Raw genomic sequence first — 27178 nt, 5'->3', positions numbered from 1 at the left:
TTAATCAACATGCTATTTTTGGATTTTGTCTAAAAGGAAATCTGAAAAAAGACTGATTCTTAAAAATATATGAAAGATAAATGTGAAGTTGAAAGTTCAAACTAAATCAGTGTGAATCTATTTTTAGTAAGATTTTATCAGAAAATTCTTTCACATTGGCAAAAGGGGGAGCAAGCTGAGAAATACTATGTAAATATAATGACACCTCAATTATCCTACTTGGCTGACAGAATGAAGGATTCCACATTACATAAAATTTCCTGGTAATTACACATATTAAACATTAAGATATTTTATTTTAGTCAGTTTTGATGGACCTGTATCTAAAATGGATTATTCTGGGGCGCCTGAGTAGCTGAGTCGGTTAAGTATCCAACTTTGGCTCAGGTCATGATTTCACGGTTCATGGGTTTGAGCCCTGTGTTGGGCTCTGTGCTGACAGTTTGGAGCCTGGAGCCTGGAGCCTGGAGCCTGGAGCCTGCTTTGGATTCTGTCTCCCTCTCTCTCTGCCCCTTCCGCTCATGCTCTCATGCTATGTCTCTGTCTCTCAGAAATGAATGTTAAAAAAATTTTTTTTAATAAAAAATGAAAAAATAAAATGGATTGATTATTCTGCTCCATGTCATCCTAAAATATACTGCTCTAAATCAGCCTATTATTGCAAACTTCGGCCTTTGTTACGTAACAAAGCCCTCTGAGGCTATAAATCCCTATCCAAAATGGTTAGAAACTGATTTTTTCTTTCTTTTAAGTTTTCCTGTCTGATTATGTTTTCCTTACTTTCTCCTCTCTGGTTTCTCAGACTGTCAGGTAGTTCATACTCTTCTGGCTGACTAAATGTTTATCTGTTTCTTTGTTTCTAATTTTCTCTGGGTTACAATGATTCATGGCCAGGTAGATTGGTTACCCTGAGTATAAAGAGGATCTGATGAGAAAACTAAGGAACTATGCTAATTATTAATAATACACATGAAGTTTAATACTCAAAATTTATGAAATCTAGTTTGTGTTCTGGGTAGCTGAGTTGTCATCTTAAGTGAGGATTAAGTGTGTCTTAAGTAATACAAAATATTGTGCGGGTTTTTTTTTACATAAAATGTAAACACTAAGCTTTGAAAAAAATATATATATATATATAGGTAAGATGTGCAGATTTGCTGACCAACCACTAAGATGAGAGATATCAACAAAACATGGTGAACATATGAGCAGAGATACTGAGGAACTGACACTTCTGTGGCTGAAATGTACACCTTTTTCTACAAACACTACCCACATCTACAGTTTCTAAGAGACAGGATATCTATCATTTGCCCTTTTCATGATGACTGAAGAAAATAAAGGGTTAAAAGAAAGAGAACTAATTAATGCCATATAGTTTCTTAAAGTCTGATTTTAAGTTTTCTGGTATACTTCATGATTTAAGTTAGTAGGAATGAAATTTTAAGTATTATTCTATATATCTGAAGCTGAATCATAGGTTAGTTCAACATGATTAAATTCGAGGCTTAGAATTTCAATACTAAACAAATATCATAGAAATACAAAGTGATGAATAATACACCAAGAAGCTACCTAATACACTTAATTAATAGGCTCCTACATATCCTCTGGCAGTCTATCCAAAAATACTACTTGTTAACATCTACACTTCATTAACTTGCTTCAGTGATTAACTTTCTATAGTCATTGCAGACGCTCATGATAGGTTTTTTTTTTCTCCTTAAAAAAAAAAAAAGAAGCTATCACTACCAATACTCCTATAATAATAGAAAAAATAATTAAAGTAACTTCAATTTCATCAATACTATCATCCCTTCTTAGATGAGAATCTAAGTAGAATGAAACTGCATTGAAAACAGATCTCTGCAGATGAGTAACAAACATGGTACTCTGCTGCCAATGTAATTAGTTATTTTACAGACTTATAAATAAGAAAGTCTGAGCCAAACACTGAACTAAAAAGGAAGATTAAATATATTATTTTCGTCAAACATTCCAACCTCACTAATATAAATAAATATAAATAGGACACACGCTTAATAAGCAATTTACTATCCACTGATAGACACAACATTTCTCAAAATATTTTCAATTTAACCAAAGAACTGCTATAAAGTACAGTACATGTTTTTCTCATTTTAATATTCCACATTTGCTATTGGAGGAGTGGGTGGATCTTAAAATCAAAATAGTATGTGCTATGTAGGTAAGCATGGCAAGAGAAGGACAGTAAAAAAGATAAAAATAAAAAACCAAAACTCTGTCTAAAAATAATAGTCATCTTAGCTTGAAGGGCAAAAGATTCAAAATTAGCAAGTACATGGTGACAACCAGAAAAGGGAAGGTGAGATAACCCTGCTGTAATAAAAAACAAAGTCATTTTAAGTGTATTTAAAATTTTTAAACTAGAATCTAAATGATTTAAATTTCTAAATCAAAGTAAAAAAGTAAAAACAGTTTTTAAACACTAGGGGAAAAAAGCTTAAAACACTCCAAAAGACACAAAAATTTTTCTTTAAAATAACTGATTTCTATTTACTGAGTATCTCACTAAATTCCCCATAAACATTAACAACAGTTTACTAATAAGCTGAACTACCAAAAAGGTAGTATTCCAAACAAGTCTACTTATGGTCCTCAAAACTTACTGTTTTTTTTTTCTTTACATGAGAAATGATGCATTCCACCTCTCTTCAAAGGAATTCTGCTTTTGTTATAACCACTAATTTCTGGTCTAATCTGGTCTAATGTGTTTTTAAGATTCAAGCAAAAATGAAGAATTTTTAAATAATTCTTATTCCGATTCTAAAATTTACCATTTTCTTCTCCTGTTGTTTTTCGCTTATCTTCGGGTGAAACATGGACTAGCTGCAGAATGAGAGGTCTCCGGGTGACAATACCAGTGCCTCTGGGAAGCAGGTCCCTCCCCACTAGGCTTTCTAGCACTGAGCTCTTTCCACTGCTCTGAAAACAGAATACACAAGAGCAAAATGAGTTTCTAACATAGATTTTTTAAATAACTTAAAAAGACTACACTGACAAAGCACCATACAAAGAAATTAAAGAAAAAATTATTGCAAAGACTTTTAAAATGAAAGTTTAGTTTTATTTTCTATTATATGATCTTTATTTCTTTAAAATAAAAACTCCAAAAAGAGAGATTAAAGTCCTACTCTCCCCCTGCCCCCCCCCCCCAAATAAAGTCCCACTCTCCTGTAATTTTCCTACTTTTTTTGATACTCTCCCAACCAGGTTTTCAAAACCTGTAATACTGGCACGTAATGTTATGTCTATGAGAATATATTACTTTAAATGGGGTAGCACTACATGTATTTTTCTCTAACCGGCTTTTATTTTTGATGTAGCAATCACAGATAATATTCCATATCAATATACTAACATCTGTGTTTAATGGTCAAATAGTATTCTACAGTGTGTAAAGCCAAACTTGACTTGGACATTTAAATGGTTTTTGCTACCATTAACAATGCTACAGTGCACATGGTTTATACATATAACCTTACTCACTTATCCTATTACTTCACTGGATTTAGTTCATTAAATGAAATTGCTAAAGAGCTAAAGATTAAAGAGCACAGAGATTTGAAGCATTCACAGATGCTGTCAGACTACACACAAGAAGGCAGGAACCAAGCTACACTTCCCATTCAATCTGCTGCAGCCCCATTAGCAGTGGGCATTATCACTTTTTTGAATCTTTGCTACTTTAATAGATGAACACTGACAGCTCGTTTAAATTTACATGACTTTATTATTGAAGTCAAGGATCATTTTGTTTAAAGGTTTTTTGTATTTTTTCAGTGATTGTTCAAATGCTGGCATTTTACATTTCTTATTAGCTTATAAAGCTTCTTTATCCATAAGTACTTCACTTTTGTTCTGAATATTTCCCAACTTTTTATTTTGAAAATTTCAAAGCCACAAGAGTTTTGAGAATATTAACAGTGAATGCTCATATCTTAACAAAGATGCACTGAATATTAACATTGGACACATATGCTTTATGTCTCTTTCTACACACACACATGTGCGTGCACACACACACACACACACACATACACACACCCTTTTTCTTTTGTTGTCCTATCTGAGTTAGTTACATACACCATGACACTTCATCTCTAAAAAATATAGCATATCTGTCTCTAAGGGCATGCACAAGGGCATTCTTCCATACAACCATATTCAATGATCACCCTCAGGAAATTTAACACAGATATTAGACTAGTAAATAGATAATCAAGGGGTGCCTGGGTGGCTCAGTCGGTTAAGTGTCCTACTTTGGTTCAGGTCATGGTCTCGCGGTCTGTGAGTTCAAGCCCCGCGTCAGGCTCTGTGCTGACCGCTCAGAGCCTGGAGCCTGTTTCAGATTCTGTGTCTCCCCTCTTTCTCTGCCCCTCCCCCGCTCATGCTCCGTCTTTCTCTGTCTCAAAAATAAATAAACGTTAAAAAAAATTATAAATAATCAAATAATATATAAAAACCCTAATTTCTATTTATACATCTTAAATGCTTATAAATTTCGTCTTAACTTTATAATTAGTATTTTCTGTATAGATTGTTTTTCCTGTACTACACTTTTCCTTAGTCACAACTAGTACAACTTTTACTTTCATATTTTCCACAAAGGCAAAAATCCTAAATAATGGGGGGGGGGGCTCCTATTATACACATGTTGGATCTTCTTTGCCTGTTTTCAATATGTCAATGTCTGTCAAATTATTTTTTTTAATGTTTATTTTTGAGAGAGAGACAGAGCGTGAGCAGAGGAGGAACAGAGAGAGGGGGAGACACAGAATCTGACCAGGCTCCAGGCTCCGAGCTGTCAGCACAGAGCTCAACGCAGGGCTCAAACCTACGTACTGCGAGACCATGACCTGAGTTGAAGTTGGACACTTAACCATCTGAGTCACCCAGAAGCCACCCCCCAATTTTTTTTTCTAATATTTAGAAAGAGTGAGTATGTGAGCAAGTGGGGGAGGGGCAGAAAGAGAGAGAGGGTGAGAGAGAATCCCAAGCAGGCTTCATGCTGTCAGTGCAGAGCCAGCCACCCAGGGCTCAATCTTATGAACTGTGTGTGAGATCAAGACTTAAGCTGAAATCAAGAGTCAGATGCTTAATCGACTGAGCCCCTCTGTCAAATTCTTTTTACAACTCTTCCCTACCCTTTTTATTTTTAATGTTTCTTCCTTTTCAACATCTTTCTCTCTCAAGGTACTATATGTTATGTTTATTTGTTCTTGTTTTACTTCTAAGCTGTCCTCATTTCTAAAATAAATTTCCTTTCATTTATAATACTTCAGTAAGTTCTACCATCTAGTTCTTATTTGTTCCTATACACACTTGTTATTTAATGCCTTATCTTGCCTTTTGTCTTAATATCTAGTTGTTTTCATCTGTTTCGCGAACATGTCTTTCTGGTATACTTTCTTGTCAACAAGAATGTTATTCTGAGTCTCATTTTTCTTTAAAAAAACGTTGTATGAGATTTGACAACAGTCATTTTCTAAACTTTAGGAAAAAACTTGGCCTAGAATAACAATTCTAACTTTACACTCTAAAACTCCCTTTTGTCTCCATATAGTGTTCAAAAATATAGTTCTTTGTTTTCTGGTAACTTGTCTCTGTTCCTCTCTACCACTTTTATCTGGATCTTCTCTTTCCTTTGTCTGTATTCTTCAGGGGTGGTCAGTTGTATTCTCAGTTGCTTCTCACTACGAGAACTGGTCTTAGAAAGGAGCTTTGTTTGGTTAGTTTTCAAAGTTTCATGAAGGTTCTCCAGTCCCTTAAGACTTTACCACAGATCTCTCTCATTCACCTATTATCTGTGTGTGCAAAACCCTGCCCAGTTTTTCAGTCACAGAAAGAAATAAAGTGTTGATACATGCTACAATATGGATAAACCTCAAAAACATTATGCTAAGTGAAAGAAGTCAGTCAAAAGACCACATATTATCTGATCCTGATTATATGAAATGTCCAGAACAGACACGAAAGTGGATTAAGTGGATGCCAAGCACTAGGGGCAGAGGGAAATGGAAATGACTACTAATGGATACAAGGTCTCTTTTTAAGATAATGAAATACCTAAAAGTAAATTATGGTGATAGTTGCAAAACTCTATAGACATGCTAAAAACGAATGATTATACATTTCAAGTGGGTAAACTTCACATTATAAAAACAACACCTCAATAAAACCATGGAAAAATAAAATAAAGGAGAAAAATTCAAGATGAATTACAAATTTTAAAAATTCTAACTTTACAAATTAGAGAATATTAAAGTATACTTTCCTGACTTTGAGATAGAGAATGACTCCTTACTACATAAAATGTACAAACTAAAGAAAAAAAAGTGACAGTCCAACTACAGTAAAATTAAAATTTATTTTACTCATACAAAAAAATTAGAGGAAAATATTTGTGATCCCTCTAACTCACAAAGAACTAGTAAGCAAAATGTATAAATAACTTCCACAAATCAGTGAGAGAAAGATGAATAATCTATTTAGAAAATAATGTACAGAGATAGGAACAGAAACTCACAAAAACAGCACCACAAAGGGTAAGAAAAAATTTAGAATGATCATATTCATTAGTAATCAGGGAGATATAATAAAAAACACAATTAGATACCACAAATTTAAAATGTGACAATAAGTAAGGGTCCTGTCCAAGATGGCAACTTAAGAAGATGCTGAACTTTCCCCCTCAACAGACACACCAAATCTACACTTACTTATACAGCAATTCCTCCAAAGAACTGAGGGCTGACTGAGTAGATGCTACACAACAAAACACAGAACACATAGAAAATGGCAAGAGAGACAGAGAAACCAGACACTGTAAGGAAGAGAACCCCTACCTCCAATGCTGTGAACTGAAGTGGGGAGGGATAGTATGAAGGGACTATACAAGAGCAGATTGTTCTGCCCTGGGGCACAGGAAAAAGCTGTGGTTTAAAAAAGCAATTAGTATATAAAAGATCCAGCATACAACTCCACCAAATGATGGGGGAGCTCCCGGAACTCTCTCCAATTGGGAGGGGCTGGCAAGTGCCACGGTTTACATCCATCCTCCACCTTGATAGTGCAAAAGGGAGTAGGGTTCCAGGTGCCACAGCCAGCCTACTGCCTCAGAGAGCACTGGGTCCCTAACCCACACCAACCATCGCCATCCCATCCAGGCGGCGCCAGTGTGTCACAACTGCAAGGAACCCTTGCTGGGCACTCACTACAGCTCCAGCTGTCGTGTCAACATGACATAGGCACAAAGCACTGCAAAACACTACAGGCCCACACCACTTTGGCTCCAGACAGCTTGCTAGGGCACCCTTGGCAGAGAGCACTACAGGACACCATGGACCACACAAGCCGTGGCTCCAACTGCCCTGCCAAGGCACCTCGGCACTAAGTACCCCCAGACATACCAGCTTGTTCCCATTTTAGCTTCAGCAATCCTGCCAGCGCACCATCTGTGTGGAGAACCCAGGGACCAGCCCACATCCACTTCAGCTTTAGTTGTCTCACCAGAGCACCCTCTGCAAAGAGAGATCTGGGACCCTCTAGCTTGCACTCCCCTCAACTTCAGCTGTCCTGCCAGGACACCCTCTGAGTGGAAAGCCCCAGGACCACCCTATCCCATGCCCACTTCCATGCTGGCCATCCTTCCAGGGCAGCCCCAGCACAGAGTGCCCCAGGAACCCCAGCCCACTCCAGATACAGCTCCAGCCAGCCAAAGTCACCTGGCACACACAGTGTACACAGGGTACGATTATACTCAAGACCACTCCTTCAAGTTTAGGAAAAGTAGCTGTCACACCTACAAGCTACAAAAGTAGCTTGACACCTACAAAGTCAAGCAAAATGAGAGACTGAAGAATATGCTCTGAATGAAAGAAAAAAGCAAAACCTCAGAAAAACTAAATACAAAAAAGATCCAATCAAATCTGAAAAAAACAGAAACTAAAATGGAAAATACACTAGAAAACATCAACAGCACATTAGAGTACATAAAGAAGACCATATCAGCATCTGGAAAACAGGGTACTGGAAAACACCCAAGTTGGACAGCAAAGAGAAAAAAGCATTTAAAAAAAATTTTTTTTCAACGTTTATTTATTTTTGGGACAGAGAGAGACAGAGCATGAACGGGGGAGGGGCAGGGAGAGAGGGAGACACAGAATCGGAAACAGGCTCCAGGCTCCGAGCCATCAGCCCAGAGCCCGACGCGGGGCTCGAACTCACGGACCGCGAGATCGTGACCTGGCTGAAGTCGGACGCTTCACCGACTGCGCCACCCAGGCGCCCCGAGAAAAAAGCATTTTACAAAATTGGGAAAGGCTAAGGGATCTCTTGGATAATATCAAGCAAATAAACATTCACATTATGGGGGTCCCAAAAGGAGAAGAAAAGGAAGGAAGGAAGGAAGGAAGGAAGGAAGGAAGGAAGGAAGGAAGGAAGGGGCAGAAAATGATGTGAAGAAACATTAAGTGAAAACTTCCCTAACCTAGGGAAGGAAACAGACATCCAGGTTCAGGAAGCCCAAAGAGTTCCAAATAAGATGAACTCAAGGAGGCCACACCAAGACAATATAACAATTTAAATGGCAAAAATTAAAGAGACTTTTAAGAACAGCAGGAAAGAAGAAAAGAGTTATGTAGAAGGGAAATTGCATAGGGCTGGCAGCAGATTTTTCAGCAGAAACTTTACAGGCCAGAAGGGAATGGCATGATATATTCAAAGTGCTGAAAGGAAAAAAACCACAACCAAAAATACTCAACCTGCCAAGGTCAATTCAGAATTGAAGGAGAGATGAAGTGTTTCTCAGACAAATGTTAAAGAAGTTCATCACCACTAAACCAGCCTTATAAAAAGTGATAAAGTGACTTCTATAAATGGGGGTGGGGGGGAGTGGGAGAGGACATTATTAGAAATAAGAAAATTATGCATAAAATATGACAACATATACACAAAACATAGAGGAAGAAATAAAAAAGCTTTACTTTTTAAGGATGTGTTCGAACTGGGGCACCAAGGTGGTTCGGCCAGTTCAGTGTCTGACTTCAGCTCAGATCATGATCTCGCAGTTTGAGTTCGAACCCTACATCTGGCTCACTGCTGTCAGTGCAGAGCCTGCTTCAGATCTTCTGTCTGCCCCCCCTGCCCCTCCTCCCCTCTCAAAAACAAACAAACATTAAGAAAAAAAGAAAGAAGGTATTCGAACTTAAATGACCACCAACTTAATATAGACTGATATATACTTAGTATCCTATATATGAATCTCAAGGTAACTACAAACCCAAAACCTATAACAGATACACAAAAAAATAAAGAGAAAGAAAATCAAGCATAACACTACAGAAAGTCATCAATGACAAGGAAAGAGAGCAAATGAAAAGGAACAGAGATGAACTACAAAAACGACCAGGAAACAACGGCAATAAGTAGACACCTATGAATAATCATTTTAAATGTAAATAGACTAAATGCTTTGATCAAAAGACATAGGGTGGTGAAATGAATATAAAAAAAAAAGGGACTCATTTATATACTGCCTACAAGAGACTCACTCCAAACCTAACACATGTAAAAACGAAAATCAAAGTACAGAAAAAGATATACCATGCAAATAGAAATGAAGAAAACCTGGAGTAGCAATACTTACATGAGACAAAACAGACTTTAAAACAAAGACTGTAACAAGAGACAAAGAAGGGCATTACACAATGACAAAGGAGTCAATCCCACAAGAGGGATTATATAAGTATCTACCCACCCAAAATTGGAGCACCTAAACACAAAGGGCAAATATTAAAACATAAAAGGAAAAACTAATAGTAATACAATAGTAGTAGGGGACTTTAACATCCCATGTACATCAATGGACAGATAATCTAGGCAGAAATTCAATAAAGAAATAGTGTCTGAATGACAGGTTAGGCCAGATGGATTTAACAAATATATACAGAACATTCCATTCAAAAACAGAATACATATCCTTTTGTTGGAACATCCACCAAGACAGATCACATGTAAGGCTATAAAAACAAGTATCAATAAAGCTAAGAAAACTGAAATCGTATCATGGTTCTTTTCTGACTATAACAATATGAAACTAAAAATGAATTACAAGGAAAAAAAGGAAAAAAAAAAACACACAAACATGTGGATGCTAAACAACATGCTAATAAACACCCAATGGGTCAATAAAGAAATCAAAGAGGAAATCAAAATATACATGGAGACAAATGACAATATAAACACAATGGTCTAAATCTTTAAACACAGCAAAAGCTATTCTAAAAGGGAAATTTACAGTGATACAGGTCTCGTGAAGAAGTAAGAAAAATCTCAAATAATCTAACCTTACACCTAAAGGAACTATAACAAGAACAAAGCCCAAGGTGAATAGATGAAAAGAAACAATAAAGGTTAGAGCAGAAATAAATGAAACAGAGACTGATAAAACACACACAAAAAAATCAATGAAACCAAGAGCTGGTTCTCTGAAAATATAAACAAAAATTGATAAGCCTTTAGCCAGACTCATCAAGAATGAAAGAAAGGACACAAATAAAATCAGAAATGAAACAGAAACAACACCACAGAAATACAAGGGTCATGAGAGATTACTACAAAAAAAAAAATTGTATGCCAGCAAATTGACAACCTAGAAGAAATGGATAAATTCCTAGAAATGTACAATCTTCCAAAACTGAACCAGGAAGAAAGAAAAAATCTGAACAAACCAATTACTAGTAACAAAATTGAATTGGTAACAAAAACTCCCAACAAACAAAAGTCCAAGACCAGACGGCTTCAAGGGTGAATTCTACCAAACGTTTAAAGAAGTGTTAATACCTATTCTTCTCAAACTATTCCAAAAAAGAAGAGTAAGAAAAGCTTCCAAATTCATTCTATGAGGCCAGCATTACCCTGATACCAAAACCAGATAAAGACACTACAAAAAAAGAAAACTATAGGCCAATATCTTTGATGAACATAGATGTAAAAAACCTCAACAAAATATTAGCAAACCGAATCCAACAATACATTAAAAAAGTCATTCACCACGATCAAGTGGGATTTATTTCTGGGATGCAAAGGTGGTTCAATATCCACAAATCAATCAATCGCATCAACAAAACAAACAATAAGAATAATATGATCATTTCAATAGAGAAAGAAAAATCATTTGACAAAGTACAACATCCATTTATGATAAAAAAAAAAAAAAACCCCTCAACAAAGTAGGTTTAGAGGAAACATACCTCAACATAATAAAGGCAATGTATGAAAAATCCAAAGCTAACAACATCCTCAATGAGGAAAAGCTCACTAAGATCAGAAACAAGATAAGGATGTCCAACCTCCCCACTTTTATTCAACATAGTACTGGAAGTCCTACCCACAGCAATTAGACAAGAAAAAGAAGTAAAAGCCATTCAAATTGGTAAGAAAAAAGTAAAATTTTCATTATTGGCAAATGACATGATTCTATACATAGAAAACCCTAAAGACTCCACCAGAAATCTACCAGAACTAATAAATGAATTCAGGAGAGCTGCCGAATATAAAATCAATATACAGAAATATGTTGTATTTCTATACACTAATAACGAGGCGACAGAAAGAAGGTAAGAAAACAATCCTATTTACAATTGTACCAAAAATAATAAAATACCTAGGAATAAACAACCAAAGAGGTAAAAGACCTGCTTTCCGAAAACTATAAAACACTGAGGAAAGAAACTGAAGATGACACAAACAACTGCAAAGACATTCTGTGGTCATGGATTGGAAGAACAAATATTATTAAAATGTCCATATACCCAAAGCAATCTACAGATTTAATGCAATCCCTATCAAAATACCATCACTTTTCACAAAACTAGAACAAATAATCCTAAAATTTGTATGGAACCACAAAAGACCCTGAATAGCCAAAGTAATCTGGGGAAAACAAAAACAAAAACAAAAACAAAACTGGAAATACCACAATCCCAGATTTCAATATAAAATACAAAACTGTACTAATCAAAACTGTATGGTACTGGCACAAAAACAGATACAAAGATCAACAGAATAGAGAGCCCAGAAATAAATCCATGATGGTCAACTGATCTATAACAAAGAAGGGAAGAATACGCAGCTGGAAAAAGATAGTCTCTTCTCAACAAATGGTGTAGGGAAAACTGAACAGCTACGTGCAAAAGAATCAAACTGGACCACTATTTTACACCATACACACAAATACACTCAAAATGGATTAAAGACCTAACTGTGAGACTTGAAACCATAAAAAGCCTAGAAGAGAGCACAGGCAGTAATTTCTCTTGACATCTGTCATAGCAATATTTTTCTAGACATGTCTCCTAAGGCAAGGGAAATAAAAGTAAAAATAAACTATTGGGACTACATCAAAATAAAAAGTTCTGCACAGCAAAGGAAAACAGTTGACAAAACTAAAACACAATCTACTGAATGGGAGAAGATATTTGCAAAGGACACATCCAATAAAGGTTTAGTATCCAAAAAATCTAAAGAATTTCTACAACTTAACACCAAAAAAAAAGCAAATAATCCAATTTAAGAACGGGCAAGGGATGCCTGGGTGGCTCAATAGGTTAAGTGTCTAATTCGGCTTAGGTCACGATTGTGAGTTTGAGCCCCACGTCAGGCTCTCTGCTGTCAGTGCAGAGCCCCCTTCAGATCCTCTGTCCCCCCACTCTGTTCTTCCCCTGCTCATATGCGCACTGTCTCTCTCGTAAATAAGTAAACATCAAAAAACACTTTTTAAAATAAAAAAAAATAGAATTGCTATATGGTCCAATAATTCCACTGCTGGGTATTGACCCAAAGAATACAAAAACACTAATTTGAAAAGACATAGGCAACCTTTCATTTTCTGCCGCGTTATTTACAAAAGCAAAATTATGGAAGCAGCCCAAGTGACCATCTATAGAGGAATGGATAAAGACAGAGACAGGATGGACAGACAGAGAGAGGTGTACACACACACACACACACACACGCGCGCGCGCCACGGAAAGAGTATGCTAAACGAAATAAGTCAGGGAAAGACAAATACCATATGATTTCACACATATGTGGAATTAAGAAACGAAGCAAAGAAAAAAGAGACAAACAAAGAAACATACTCTTAAATATAAAGAACCCATGGTGTGAGGTGGGTGGCGGGGGGGGGGGAATGGGCAAAATAGGTAAAGGGGTTTAAGAGAACGCTTGTCATGATGAGCACTAATGTACAGAATTGTGGAATCAGTGTATTATACACCTGAAACGACATTATAACACTGTAAGTTAAGTGTCTTCGACTTAAAATTTAAGGAAAAAAACACATTAGACCAGATGGGACATAAGAGATACACACAGAACATTCCATCCAAAAGCAACAGAATACCCATCCTTCTCAAGCACACATGGAACACTCTCCAGGATAGATCATGTATTAGGCCACAAAAATAGTGGCCTAATTAAATTCTTAGTAAGTTTAACAATGCTGAAATTATATCAAACACCTTTTCCAACTACAGTACTATGACCAGTAATCAATTACAAGACTGAAAAATTCACAAGTATGTGGAGATTAAAAAGCATGCTATTAACCAATGGATGAAAAAAAAAATTAAAAAATAGCTTGAAACAAATGAAAATGGAAACATAACATACCAAAACTGCACAAGCAGTTCTAACAGAGAATTTCATAGTGATAAATGCCTGTATTAATAAACAAAAAACATAGCAAATAAACAATCTAACTTTACATCTCAAGGAACTAGAAAAGGAAGAGTAAATCCAAAATTAGTAAAGGAAATATCAAAGATCAAAGTGGATATAAATGAAACAGAGACTAAAAAGACAACAGGAAGAAAAAAAATCAGTGAAACTAAGAGCTGCTTTTTTGAAAAGAAAAAAATAGACAAACCTTTAACTAGACCTGTCACAAAAAAAGAGAACTCGAATTAGAAATAAAAGAGATATTACAACTGTTACCACAGAAATACAAAAGATCTTAAAAGACTACTCTAATATATATACATCTGCACAATGGAATATTATTCAGCCATAAAAAAGGAAAGAAGTGTTGATATTTGCAACAAAATGGCAGGACTCTGACAGCATTATACTAAGTGAAATAAACCAAAGACAAATATCATATGATCTTACTTACATGTGGAATCTAAAAAAAGGCAAAAAGAAAGTCATACATACTGGGAACAGCTTAGCAGCTCTCAGAAGCAAGGGGTGAGTGAAATGGGTGAAGGTGGTCAAAGGTACAAACTTCTAATGAAGTAAGTCCTGGGGATATAATGTACGGTATGGTGACTACAGATAATAATATTGTACTATATATTTGACAGGTGCTAAGAGAGTAAATCTTACATTTTCATAAGAAAAAAATGCAACTATGTGTGGTGATGAGTATTAACTAGATTTATTGTGATCACTTCACTATTTATATATATATATATATATATATATATATATACACACATATATACATATATATATAAATAATCATTATGTTGTACCCATGAAACTGATACAATGCTATATGCCAATTATATTTCAATTACAAAAATTACGTCAACAGACTCGCAAACAAACCAAACATGTTTATAGGTTCTCATTTTTTATCTATTATAAATAATATTGGCTTCCTCTACAACTGGCTAGATCGGTGCGTGTTTTCCCCTGGTGATTTAAACAACCAATGTCTGCGCTCATTCTAGGAAGGTAAGTGGCTACAGAACTTCCAGTATGGCAAGTCACAGGTGGCTTACTCTGAAAATATGACCCACTTGGCACCCTTATGCCTTCTGCTTTTTTCATCCTCACATAATCCTCAAATCGATGCAATATCTATATATTCAAGGGTTAGAGATTTGTGTGCCTGGTCTCAGTGTCATCTTTTAGTTTCTTCCGAATTGTACTGTACTGAAATCTACAGTACTTTGGATTTATACTGTGAGATTGAGCCTTTCACTGAAAAGGCTTTGTCATATTTTTAGTGTTTTCTCTCTGATAACCACCATCAGTTGGGAGTAGCAAACATTCATTCATGACACATTACCCAAAAGTGATTCAATTTTTACTAAGTTTTCACTTTTCACTTTATAAGAGACGCTTCTTAATTCTTTGATATTAATACAACAGATAAATGTGATTTTTCTTTATTTTTCTTAATATTTTTTTTGAGAGAGAGAGAAAGCATGCAAGCAAGCAGGTGAGGGGGAAAGGGAGAGAGAGAATCTTAAGGATGCTCCATACCTAGTGCGGAGCCCAACATGGAGCTCAATCTCACAACAGTGAGATCATGACCTGAGCTGAAATCAAGTGTCGGATGCTTAGCCAATTGAGCCACCCAGGTGCACCTATTTTTCTTATCTTTTTAACATTTTTTATCTGTAGTGAAAGAAGTCAGACATAAATGGTAACATATTTTATGATTCCATTTCTATGAAATAGCCAGAATAGGTAAATCCACAGAGACAGAAAGAAGATTGGTGGTTTACAGGGCCTGGAGGAACGGAGGAACAGGAAGTAACTGCTTAATGGGCATGGAATTTTCTTTTGGGTGGTAAAAATGTTTTGGAACTAGAAGGAGATGGTGATTGCACAACATTATATATATACTGAATGCCACTGAACTGTACCCTCTAAAATGGCAAGTTTTATGTTACAGAAATTTCACCTCATTTTTAAGTTTAAAAAAAAGGGAAGCAGCACATGAACCATACAAAGAAACTAGAAAAAAAAAAAGAAAATATATAAGTTTACCTAAGAACATGCACAAGAAAACAATACAGGAATGAAATCTATGATCAATATTTAGCACCAAATTACTAAACTTCATGAAATCATCACCTCTAAGAACACAGGACAAATGAAGGCACATCCAGCAGGAGAGAGCAAGATTTCAGGAACTAAAATGTAGACAGCAGTGCTGGGGGCAGGGCATGCTTTTTTTAAAGTCAAAGAGTTCTAGGATGATTTAGCAGTTTTTTTAAAAAGATGATAACAGGGCAGCTGGGTGGCTCAGTTGGTTAGGCATCTGACTTCAGCTCAGGTCATGATCTCATGGTCCATGGGTTCAAGCCCCACGTCGGGCTCTGTGCTGACAGCAAGGAGCCTGGAGCCTGCTTCAGATTCTGTGTCTCCTTCTCTCTCTACAGTCCCTCCTTCACTCACAGTCTGTCACTTTCTCTCTCTCAAAAATAAACATTAAAAAAATAAATAAAAATAAAAAGATAATAACAAGAGTTGGTGAGGATGTGCAGAAACTGAAACCCTCAAGCACTGATGGAAGGAATGTAAAATAGTACAGCCGCACTGGAAAACAATGTGGCAGTTTCTCAAAGTTAAACAAGAGTTACCAAATGACACAGCAATTCTACTCCGAAGTAAAACCTTGGTTTGAGGGCATAATTCTTTCTGGAAACATGCTTGTAATCCAAAGTACTCATATTCGCTTTGATAAGCGAATTTCAAGAACCATTGGCTCAGTTGCGATCATGCGATTTTCATCATCACATACTATTCATATTGCAAGACACTGCTCATTTTTCAAGTTAAAATTTATTAGAAATGTTTGCTCGTCTTATGGAACACTCGTAGAACAAGTAACTCACAATCCAAGGTTTTACTGTATATCCAAGAGAACTGAAAACATGTCCAGACAAAAGCTTGCAAACAATGTTCATATTCTCCATCATAACCAAAAAATGGAAACAACCCAATATTCATCAACTAGAATGGATAAGCAAAATGTGGCATATGTATACAATGGAATATTATTTAGCCATAAAAAGTAATGAAGTACTGGGGCACCTGAGCAGCTCAGTTTGTTAAGTATCTGACCCTTAATTTTGGCTCAGGTCATGATCTCATAGTCGAGAGATGGAGCCCCGTGTAGGCTCTTGCTGGGTGTGGAGCCTCCTTAAGATTCTCTCTCTCCTTCTCCCTCTGTTCCTCCCCCCATGCACACAAGCTCCCTTTCTCTTTCAAAAAAAAAAAGTAATGAAGTATTAATACATGGATGAACTTAAAAACATCATGCTGAGCAAAGGAAGCCAGACACAAAGAGCCACATATTGTATGATTCTATTTATATGAAATGTCCAGAATAGGCAAATCCATAGAGACAGAAAGTAGATTAGTGGTTGCCAGGGGATGGGACAGGGGAAGGATGAAATGAGGAATGATTGCTAATGAGTACAGAGTTTCTTTCTTGCATAATAAAAATGTTCTGGAAAAAAAAATGTTCTGGAATTAGATGGTGATGGTTGCACAACTTGTGAATATACTAAAAACCAATGAGCTGTACATTCTATAATGGTGATTTTATGTTACATAAATTATATTTTAAAATGTTAGAAAAAAAATGTTGGTTTGCAAACTGGTCATTTAAAACACAAGATTCCTTTCTGAATTCCTAAAGGTAGAATGCTGAAATCACTGAAATGAAAGGTAAAGTGAAAAGTTCATTACTAGCAACTCTTGAGTCTCAGGTTAATGTCATGTTACTAGGATTCCTATACTGGGTGCTGGTGTTTTGTTTTTGTTTTTTTTTTAATTTTAATTTTTTTTAACGTTTATTTATTTTTGAGACAGAGAGAGACAGAGCATGAACGGGGGAGGGTCAGAGAGAGAGGGAGACACAGAATCTGAAACAGGCTCCAGGCTCTGAGCGGTCAGCAGAGCCCGATGCGGGGCTCCAACTCACGGACCGCAAGATCGTGACCTGAGCCGAAGTCGGCCGCTTAACTGACTGAGCCACCCAGGCGCCCCTGGGTGCTGGTTTAGATTACATACCTGGGAGGGCACCCCCTTATTCTCAACTTAAAAAAATAGTGATTAAATTTCCCAAGTTGAGTCACAAAAGTTGTTTAAGTCTTATCTCCTCTCCACCTGCAAAGTACACCGTGGTCTAAAAGTATCAACCTTTTCTCTCCCCTCTTGTTCTTTCCACACAGATGATCTCAGTTAAAGAAAAAAACAAGAAACTATTTAGCTAAAACCATTAAAGTTGTGAATGATCTACAGCTATAAACATGATTCCTTCCCCTCAACTCTTCCAACTCTATAGGCTTGAAAGAAGGATTACTTGGGCAATTTAACAAATCAAAATTTAAAACATTAGCAAGAATGCCACATATATCAACATGCTACTCAATGGTGGTATGCCCTTAGGCTCAGCTTCCCTATCTTTTCTAGTTTCATGCATTTTAAAATCAAAGACTCACTAATACACTTTTCAATTGGGATCTATGAATCATCTGCATCAGAATCACCTGTAGTGCCTGGCCCAACCTAGATTTGAAAATCAAAATTTCTGGGGATGGAATCTAGGAACTTATTTTCAAAGTGATTCTTACATATACTAAGTTTGCAAATCACTTCTAAAAAAAAGTTCAACAAAATGGGACCTACAGCCACTTAAGGTGTAGTTAATGTGTAAGAGAGAGGCTCTACCCGTATTATGAAGACATCATCACTGCCACTGAGAAGTTTACCGGTCAGAACATTTATTATTATGTTTGGATAATATTGTACACTACTCCATTAAATATGAATGTAATGCATGTGCTGTATATTACAAAACATTAAATGGCACAGAGGACAAAGTAGTGGTATACTAGTATTCAAGTCAAACAGAAGTGATTTTTTTCAATATAATGAAAATATGGGGGGGGGGGAAGACATTGTTTCTAACCTTATTTATTAATTCTGTACCTGAATAATAAAGGACTGAAGTACAGCTAATAAAGACGCAAATGGAGATAACCTTCATTAAATCTTTAAAAACTAATTTCCCTGGGTACTTGGCTGGCTCAGTCAGTACAGCATGTGCCTCTTGATCTCAGGGTTATAAGTTCAAACTCCATGTTGGGCAGAGAGCCTACTTAAAACACACACACAAACTTAATTTCCCTACTGAGCAATTTCAAACATCAACACGCAAATATGGCATGTATCACTACTAGGATGGTTTCTGCTAGCACAACGTTAATGATTTTCCTAACAGTGAGATCTTTACTCCTCTACTCCAAAGAGTAATTCTGCCAACAGGTTTACTCACGGAAATAAACTCAATTTTGGGGCATCTCAGTGGCTTAGTCAGTTAGGTGCCTAAATCTTGACTTTGGCTCAGGTCATGATCTTAGTTTCATGGGCTCAAGCCACACAGCCAGCTCTGCACATTGATCCCACAGAGCCTACTTGGGATACTCCCTTTCCCTCTTTGTCTGCCTCTCTCTCTCTCTCTCTCTCTCTCTAAATAAACAAACTTTGGGTGAAAAAAAAAGGGAAACTCAATTTTGTGTAAGAAAAATCCTTCTTGATTTTAAACTATTTATGCTGACACACAATAGCCCTGATTCTTTTACTTCTCCAAGCTTAGAAAGCATGGAGAATCTCTTAAAAGTATATGGAAAGTTTCTAGTTCACAGATAGGAAACACTTCCAAATTACTACCAAAGAAGACTTAGTTCATCTCCTTTCATTGTATTTTCAAAAACAGATCCATTTGATGATAGAAGTACCAGTGTTTTAAAATATTATCTGGTTACAGTGAACAATATCCATTCATTCAAAGTATTTATGGAGCACTCACTACACGCCCCGGGACTGTTACAGAGCTAGGAATAGGAACGCAGCAGTGAACAAAATATGTGAAATAAAAATACCGCTCCTAATAGTATATTGATGATTCAGTGTCCAAATCATTACAAATAAGTTACAAATACTACAATATATGTAGGCAGGAGTGAGCAGAATCTATACCAATCCTACAGCAGACCAAGTATATGTGTTTCTGAAATAATTTCTACCACTTTATTTAAAAGCAAGAAAAAGTAAGGATGTCTATGGTTTCCAAGGTTTGAATATGCTCCATGGTACTCTGAACGTTAAGTTCCCTGTCATAATATTTATACTCTACACTAAAATACTGTAGCAAGATGTAGCGACAGAAAATGAGGAAACCGTCCCCTTCTCAACAGAAAAGATCACTGAGAAATGAAAACACTTAAAATCAATATACTAAGCTCTAAAATGCGTTTCTCTGAACTCTAATAAAAGTCCTACGATTCTTTTAAAACCAAGAAAATCAGCAGGCAGAGAAAATGAAACTTGTACTTCTGTCACTCTAAAAATAATTTATTTTTTCAACATTTTCTGCATATAAAAAATTATGTTATCTATGACACTCAATATGAAAAGACCAGAGAACCTGATGCTCAATTTGGATGGAAGACAAAAACCACAGCCAACGCAGAAAAACTGGTTATTCCTTCCTAACACCCAGATACAGGTGGTTTGGGGCGGGGGAGAGGGGGGGTTGCTTTTTATGAACTGCTTCGGCGTCCTCAAAACATGAAGGCATTGCACTGCAGCAAAACATTCAGGTACCACACAGTAGCGGCCTTCTCAACCCCGACCCCGCGGTTCCAAAACTGACTCCGGAGCCCCTGAGCAAGGCAAGAAGGGGAATAAAAACCCTGCCGCCCTAAAACCAACCGAAGAAGGGCTAGCTGGCCCGCCATGAGCCCAGTGTGGCCCCACGTGCCCAGCGCGTCCCCCAGGTGCCCTTCCAAGCAGCGGCCCGCAGGGCAAGCCGCGCCCGGTCTCCGCGGGCTCCAGTTCCGCTCGCCGGTCCGTCCCCCGACTAGCCCGCCCCCGGGACCCGCCGCGCCGGCTCCGCCCCTCGCCTCCCGACCCGGCCCGGATTCCCAGGCCCGAAGTAACCTGTCCCGGGCGGAAAGGCGCGGCACAGCCCGAAGAGCCCGGGTGCCCCCAGCAGCGCCCTCCTCCCACAGGCCGCAAAGGCCGGCTCGGAGCCGGCGCTGCCGCAGCCCCTACCAGGCCCGCGCCCCGGGCTCTGGCCTGGGCGGACGCCGCCCTCGTCTCCTACCTGCGTTCCCACCACGACGATCTGAGGCAACTGGATGATGTCGGCGCCCACCGTGTTGAAGACATCCTGAAGCTTGTTGATAACTGGAATTAGCGCCTCCATGGCTCCGAAAACACAGGACCCCCGCCCCGCCGGCCGCGGCAATGAATGGGGCCGGGGCCCAGAGTCCGCCTCCTTCCTCCTCTCCTCCGCCTTCTCCTCGGGAGCCGGCACCCATTGGACCCGGCCCGCGCTACCTGCCCCCTCCCGGCAGGCCATGCGCTAAGAGGAAGGTGGAGAGAAACAGAGCCTGCCGGGAGTTGTAGTTCTGGGGCAGAAGAAAGAGAGGCCTACGGATTCCAGAAAGCTACGCCGCGCTGGGCGGGTGGAGAGCCGGGGAGAAGGTGCTTGGGGAGGGCGTGGTTTTCAGGCTCTTGTCAAAAGCCCTCGGAGCGAAGCCCTAAGAGTAGGAGGGAAAATACACTTACGCCTGTATTCAGAGCGTAACGGGTGTGAAAATGCCAGATATGGATGTGATTAGCAGAGCGTAGTATCTTGATTATCCAAGATGTTATTTCCTTATGAAGCTGCCTGCTCAATAAGGACGGGTTGAAGAGACTTAAAGAATAACTCAGAGCCTCAAACACCCCAACCAGGTGCAAAGGGTCTGTAGGCTGATACTAGAAGGCGTGGGGTGCTATTTTGCAAAAATACAACACCCAGCCCCGGTTGGAACATGCAGGTTCTCCCAAGATTTTTGTAAAAACGTGTTGTGGAAGAAGCTTATGTCAAGAGTTTTGGAGGGGAAAGGCTGAGCCCTTGTTCTCTATATTCTGTATAACACTTTATTTGCTGTGTCCTGATTCCTGACAAAGTGGAGATCTGATAACTACCTTACTTGCTTTTTGCTAAGTGTGCCTGTTACATTCCTAAATGTTGTTTTTCTTTTTTAGGCAAGATCATATTTCTCCTCTACTCCAAACCTCCAAATCTTTCCTATCTCAAAGTATAAAAAGGTGTCAGTTGAGCAAAAACATAAAGTAGGTGAAAAGAAAGCCCCCTTGCTTTATTTTTCTCCATACTATTAATTTCCATCTTGCATGCTAGATATTGAACTTATTTACCCTCTGCTCTTGCTAGATTATTGGCTTCTAGAAGCCAGGGTTTTTTGACTGTTTAATTTACCCGATGCATCCCTAGCCCCTAGAAAGTGACAAACAAGATACAGTAAAACCTTGGTTTGTGAGCAAAACCTTGGTTTGCGAGCATAATTCCTTCTGGAAACATACTTGTAATCCAAAGCACTCGTAAATCAAAGTGAATTTCAAGAACCATTGGCTCAGTTGTGATCATGTGACATTCAGCATCAAGTACAACTCATATTACAAGACACTGCTCATGTACTACTGGTATTTCAAGACATTGCTTGTTTATCAAGTTAACATTTATTAGAAATGTTTACTCGTCTTGAGGAACATTCGCAGAACAAGTTACTTGCAATCCAAGGTTTTTCTGTCGATGCAATCTCAGTCCCATCTGAGTTTACAATCTAACAGGATGACACCATTCATTATAAATGGGTAAAGTGCTATGACTGACTGTATTTTAGAACACATAATAGGAGCATCTTTTCTACTTTGAGGGGGAAGAGTGAAAATTCCAGCAAGACTTTCTAGAAGTCACCAGATTTAGTCTCCAGGAGGGTAAAAACACCTGTAATAGTGGAAGTTGTGCACTACACAACAGCACTAGGTACTATTCACCTGCACAGCCCTACACAGTAGCCCCGAGGAACATGCTTGATTTGTTTAGTAGGACCCATGGTAAGTATTCAATAAATATTTGGGGCCAAATGAGTAAAATATCATGTAAGCTAAGACCTGAAGGTCCATGAGTAGTGTTCTAACATCTTACCAAGTTTTATGAACATTGTTTTTTTTTTTTCCTAATGTTTATTTATTTTTTAGAGAGGAGGAGAGGAAGAGGATCCAAAGTAGGCTCTCTGCTGTCAGATGCAGGCTCAAATTCATGAACCATGAAATCATGACCTGAGCCGAAGTCTGACATTTAACCAACTGAGCCACCCAGGCACCCCTATCTTCTCTTTCTTAAACACAAAAACTTCAGAACTGCAAAAAAATGAAGAGCAGACAAGATATTTATTCTAAATCCTCTTATTTTCTACCAAGATGATATAGTAGTCAGAGTTTACCCACTTTGCTTCTCAGCCCTCTACTGATAGAGATTTCCATCTCTTCTTTTTCTGTGAGCAGTCCGTATTCCACCCAAGAAGACAGAGGGGGTAGGCTCATGGTAAAGCTCCATGGGCATAATCAGTAACCGCTTCATAGGGGCAAGGTGCCCTGGGGCCAAAATGATGCAACTACACCTGTTGTTCCCTAATTTGTGGCACCAATAGACATAGTCTTTTCCTATCTGCAAAACTAAAATAACAAGCATACAATATTCCAGAAAGACAAATGTCATGAATTTGTGTGGCGTTCTATATTTCCATTTAAATTATAAAATATCTCTTGGGAGGTAACATCCAGATCCTTTTAATGCGCTTCAGGAATAATAGTGTCTGCTTTTTAATTCTATCTTTTTTCTAGGAGAAATAACCACATGGCCAGTGCACAAAAAGTCCTCCTATCACCACCGCCACCAGTTAGGTTTAAGCAGCTTTGTCCAGTACTTCTCTAGACTCTAGAGCATTGAGTTTATCGGATGCAGAGGAAAAGAAAACCGTTTGAGGCTGCAGAAACAGGAAGTGGAGAGGCCTCGAAACAATGTGGCTCTATTTTGATAACTTTGAAAAAAAAAAGAAAAAACATAAGGCAGGATACTCTATGTGCAATGTGTTTCACTGGAGACAAACAAAGCAAACCAATATGGGTTTTCACGTTTTAAATTCAGAATATTCTTGCTTGTGGGAAAGCCACTTAGCTAAGAAGTATGACTTTCCTCATCTAAAGTGGGATAACATGTTTCTCAGTGGGTTGCTATGGAATTGCATTAAGCCATCATCAGGTACTGTCTCCAAAGGCTTTAAAGACCAAACCAAACAAAACAACACTCTTCTCCTTCGGTCATCTCTTCCTTACCATAGATTTATGATTTAGACAGGATCATTTAGTTGCAAGTCACAGACATTTAATTCAAACCAACTAGCTCAAAAATAGGGATTGATTAGCTTGTATAACCAAAGGGCAAGCATGACGTTGGCCTCAAAATTAACTGGAACTGGCGGCTCAGGTAGCATCAGAATTCTCTCTACTTCTTGGCTCTGCTTCCCTCTACATAATCTACTTTATCCTCTCAAATCAATCTATTCCTATGGATGAGGTGAGCAGGCAGTGGTGGAAGCTACAGGTACCTCATTGAGCAAGCTGCCTCAGAGCCGACGATGTTGAGTGAATGTGTGGGACGAAATGAAAGTAGGTTTCCACCCTGTTTCCCTGGTATATGAGTTTCCTATTACTGTCTTAACAAGTCATTTTGTGCTTAAAACAACTAAAAATGTATTATCTTACAGCTCTGTAGGTCAGAGGTCCAATATGGGTCTCACCTGGTTAAAATCAAGGTATCATCAGGACTGCATTCCTTTCTGGAGCCTCTACAGAAAAGTCCATCCCCTTGCCATTTGCAGATTAGAGAATGCTCACATTCCTACTCTTGTTCCCTGTCCAACATCTTCGAGGCTAGCAATGTCCCATCACTTTAACCCTTGTTCTGTCATCATATCTCTCACTACAGCCAAGAAAGTTTCTCTTTTAAGAACCCTTGATTAAATTGGCCCACCTGGACCACCCAGGACAACCTCCCATCCCAAAGTCTGTACCACATCAGGTTAAGATGAACCTGACCCAAGCAGGGCCATTTAGAAGCCTTCCCTCTGAATTTTTTAACTTGACCTAACCAGAGAATGTTCTCTTTCTGGTTATGGAACTATAAGCATGTGAGTCACTGTCTCGAGGGTTCAAGTTTCCTACCACATGAATAAATTGGTTTTGGAAACCAATCTCTTATTCACCATTAAAAAATTTCCCAAATCCAACACTGTCCTATACTTTTAAATGTACATATATAGACATAATCTAGGAATTCTAATCCCCATATTTAATCACTGCTTTTCCTTCTTGCCCTTTTCACGTTATAACATTAAACATTTATTGAGTGCTTTCTGGATGTGAAGCAGTGTGCTAAGCATTTTGCAGTTGCTTTGCAGGATAGGTGTACAGATATGGAAACTGAGGCTCCAGGGATTTAAGTGAAGTAATTTATTTACATAGCTAATATGTAGCAGAGCTGTGATCAAAACAGGCTATTTGGCAGACTCCTCACCTTTGCATATGCCGCCTCGTTTCTTCATTCATTCCCTCATTTATTCAACACACATTTGTCAAGCACCTATTAGGCATATGGGTCTTAGTCAGGCACTATATTTGATAAAAGGAGGGGGTACTACAGACAATAGCATGTCCTTCCCCCGTAGTCAACATGGAGTCCACGGAGGGCAGAAGTGGCATCTTATGTAGCTAGTTATCTCCACTACCTAGCATGATGCTTGGTTATATAGTACCACTCTAGTAAACTTCCGTTTTCCTTTTATTGGAGAGTCAGGATTCGAAAGGATTTAAGCAGGTCTAAACTGGTACAACTGTAACTAGGATTTGCAGTTAAACCCAGCCAAAGCATATGAGGCTACCCTGACACAGAAGTCTTCATCAGAATAGCTGCCAAGTTATTTTGGTAGGGAGGGGTTCTAACTTAATATCCCAAAAGAAAGTTTATTTTGAATTAAATTAATAACTAGAAATTATTTTAATAGCTCTCGCAGAAGATCATCCAGACTTTCTTTATAGCATCAGTGTCTGGTATCATTTTCTGCCAGTGTTTTGATCACTAATCATAACAAAGCCGCCACTATCCATGCCTTCAAATCATAGTGGAACGTGCAGATCTAATGTTGACATGAAATACACAATTCTGGGGGCGCCTGGTGGCTCAGTTGGTTGAGCATCCAACTCTTGGTTTCGGCTCAGGTTTCTTGGTTTGGCTCATGGTTGGTGAGTTTGAGCCCCACATAGGTCTCTGTGCTGACAGTGTGGAGCCTACTTGGGATTCTCTCTCTCTCCCTCTCTCTTTGCCCTTCCCCACTCACGCTGTCTCAGTCCCTCTCAAAACAAAACAAAAAACAAAACACACACACACACACACACACACACACACACACACACACACACACCTCTGATGGGGAAGCCTGTTATATTTTGGAAACTGCCTGTATTTTGCAAAGACGGTAAAGTAAACAGCTTTAATCAATTTGCACTACTCCCCAGGCCTCAAGCTTAACACATACTTTGTCAGCAGGTGCAGGAAATTGTCTGCAGATGATGGGGCCGGTCAGCTGGTTCGACAGCCAGCCATTAAATCTAGGGGGATTCTGACAACCCAGTAGAGGGCAGTGTAACAACACAATTAAGAGTAATAGCATTGACTCTTCTCCCTCGCCAGTTTTCTTTTCTTTGCTGCGTACCGTTCACCAATGGAACTTGCTTATTTTTTTAATCCTCTCACCCTCAAAACACGTGTATATCACTAACTGTTTGAGATATAGAGTGACTTTCCATCGTGGTAACGCCAACAACTGAAAATTACATATTAGACATCCCTGTTCTTAAACTACCTTTCTTACCTTGTCTCTGGGAAATTTTCATTGGCCTTTTTTTTTTTTTTTTAACAACTGCATCACAGGTCCCCAAGATGTTGTTTGCCTTTCTTAGATGCTCTGCAAATCTCCTTTTTCCTCTGTTTCTCAGACTTCCTTTGTGTCTTCCCTATAGCAACTCAATTAGTTCACACTTTTCGGTGAAGAGGAATTTAACTTTTCAGCCCTTGGTTAAGCTACCTTTGCATATCCAAAGACTCACCAGTACACTGTGGTAAACAGAAGGTCATCCACTCTGGATTTCTTCCTTTGGTAGTCAGGCCTAGTATAGACTTTGAACATCTTTCCTTTCTAATTGCCCAAACGGTCCATTGTCCATCTAACCAGCAGTCAGTAGCATGAGTCAGTTTAAGTTATAAGAACCAATTTTCTAAAAATGCCACACAATTGTGATGATAAAACTTATACATTAGTGACACAATTAGTAAAATTAGTGAATAAGACAGTATATCAAAAAGTATTTATAATATATATAAAGGTTTATCCAACAGCTGACTTTCTGT

The 27178-nt window shown here is 38.2% G+C and overlaps 1 protein-coding gene across 9 annotated transcripts in view; it reads right to left on the bottom strand.

The window, feature by feature from the left end:
- The window catches only part of DNM1L (dynamin 1 like), a 65957-nt gene that overhangs the window by 27705 nt on the left and 11074 nt on the right, over window positions 1-27178 (bottom strand). For 4 of the 9 annotated variants that reach the window (XM_023256917.2, XM_023256918.2, XM_023256921.2 and 1 more), the window contains exons 1-2: window positions 20966-21207; window positions 2820-2967 (exon numbers count right to left, since the gene is read on the bottom strand). In XM_023256917.2, the coding sequence (XP_023112685.1) occupies window positions 2820-2967; window positions 20966-21067 (250 nt within the window). In that variant the 5' untranslated portion in view covers window positions 21068-21207. Of the gene's footprint in view, window positions 1-2819; window positions 2968-20965; window positions 21209-27178 lie in introns of those variants that run through there. The other 5 variants (XM_023256915.2, XM_023256916.2, XM_023256920.2 and 2 more) reach the window with 3 other exon arrangements.

Source organism: Felis catus, chromosome B4 (assembly GCF_018350175.1).
Source record: "Felis catus isolate Fca126 chromosome B4, F.catus_Fca126_mat1.0, whole genome shotgun sequence".
Classification (NCBI taxonomy): Eukaryota; Metazoa; Chordata; class Mammalia; order Carnivora; family Felidae; genus Felis; species Felis catus.
This window is presented reverse-complemented; position numbering and strand designations above follow the sequence as displayed.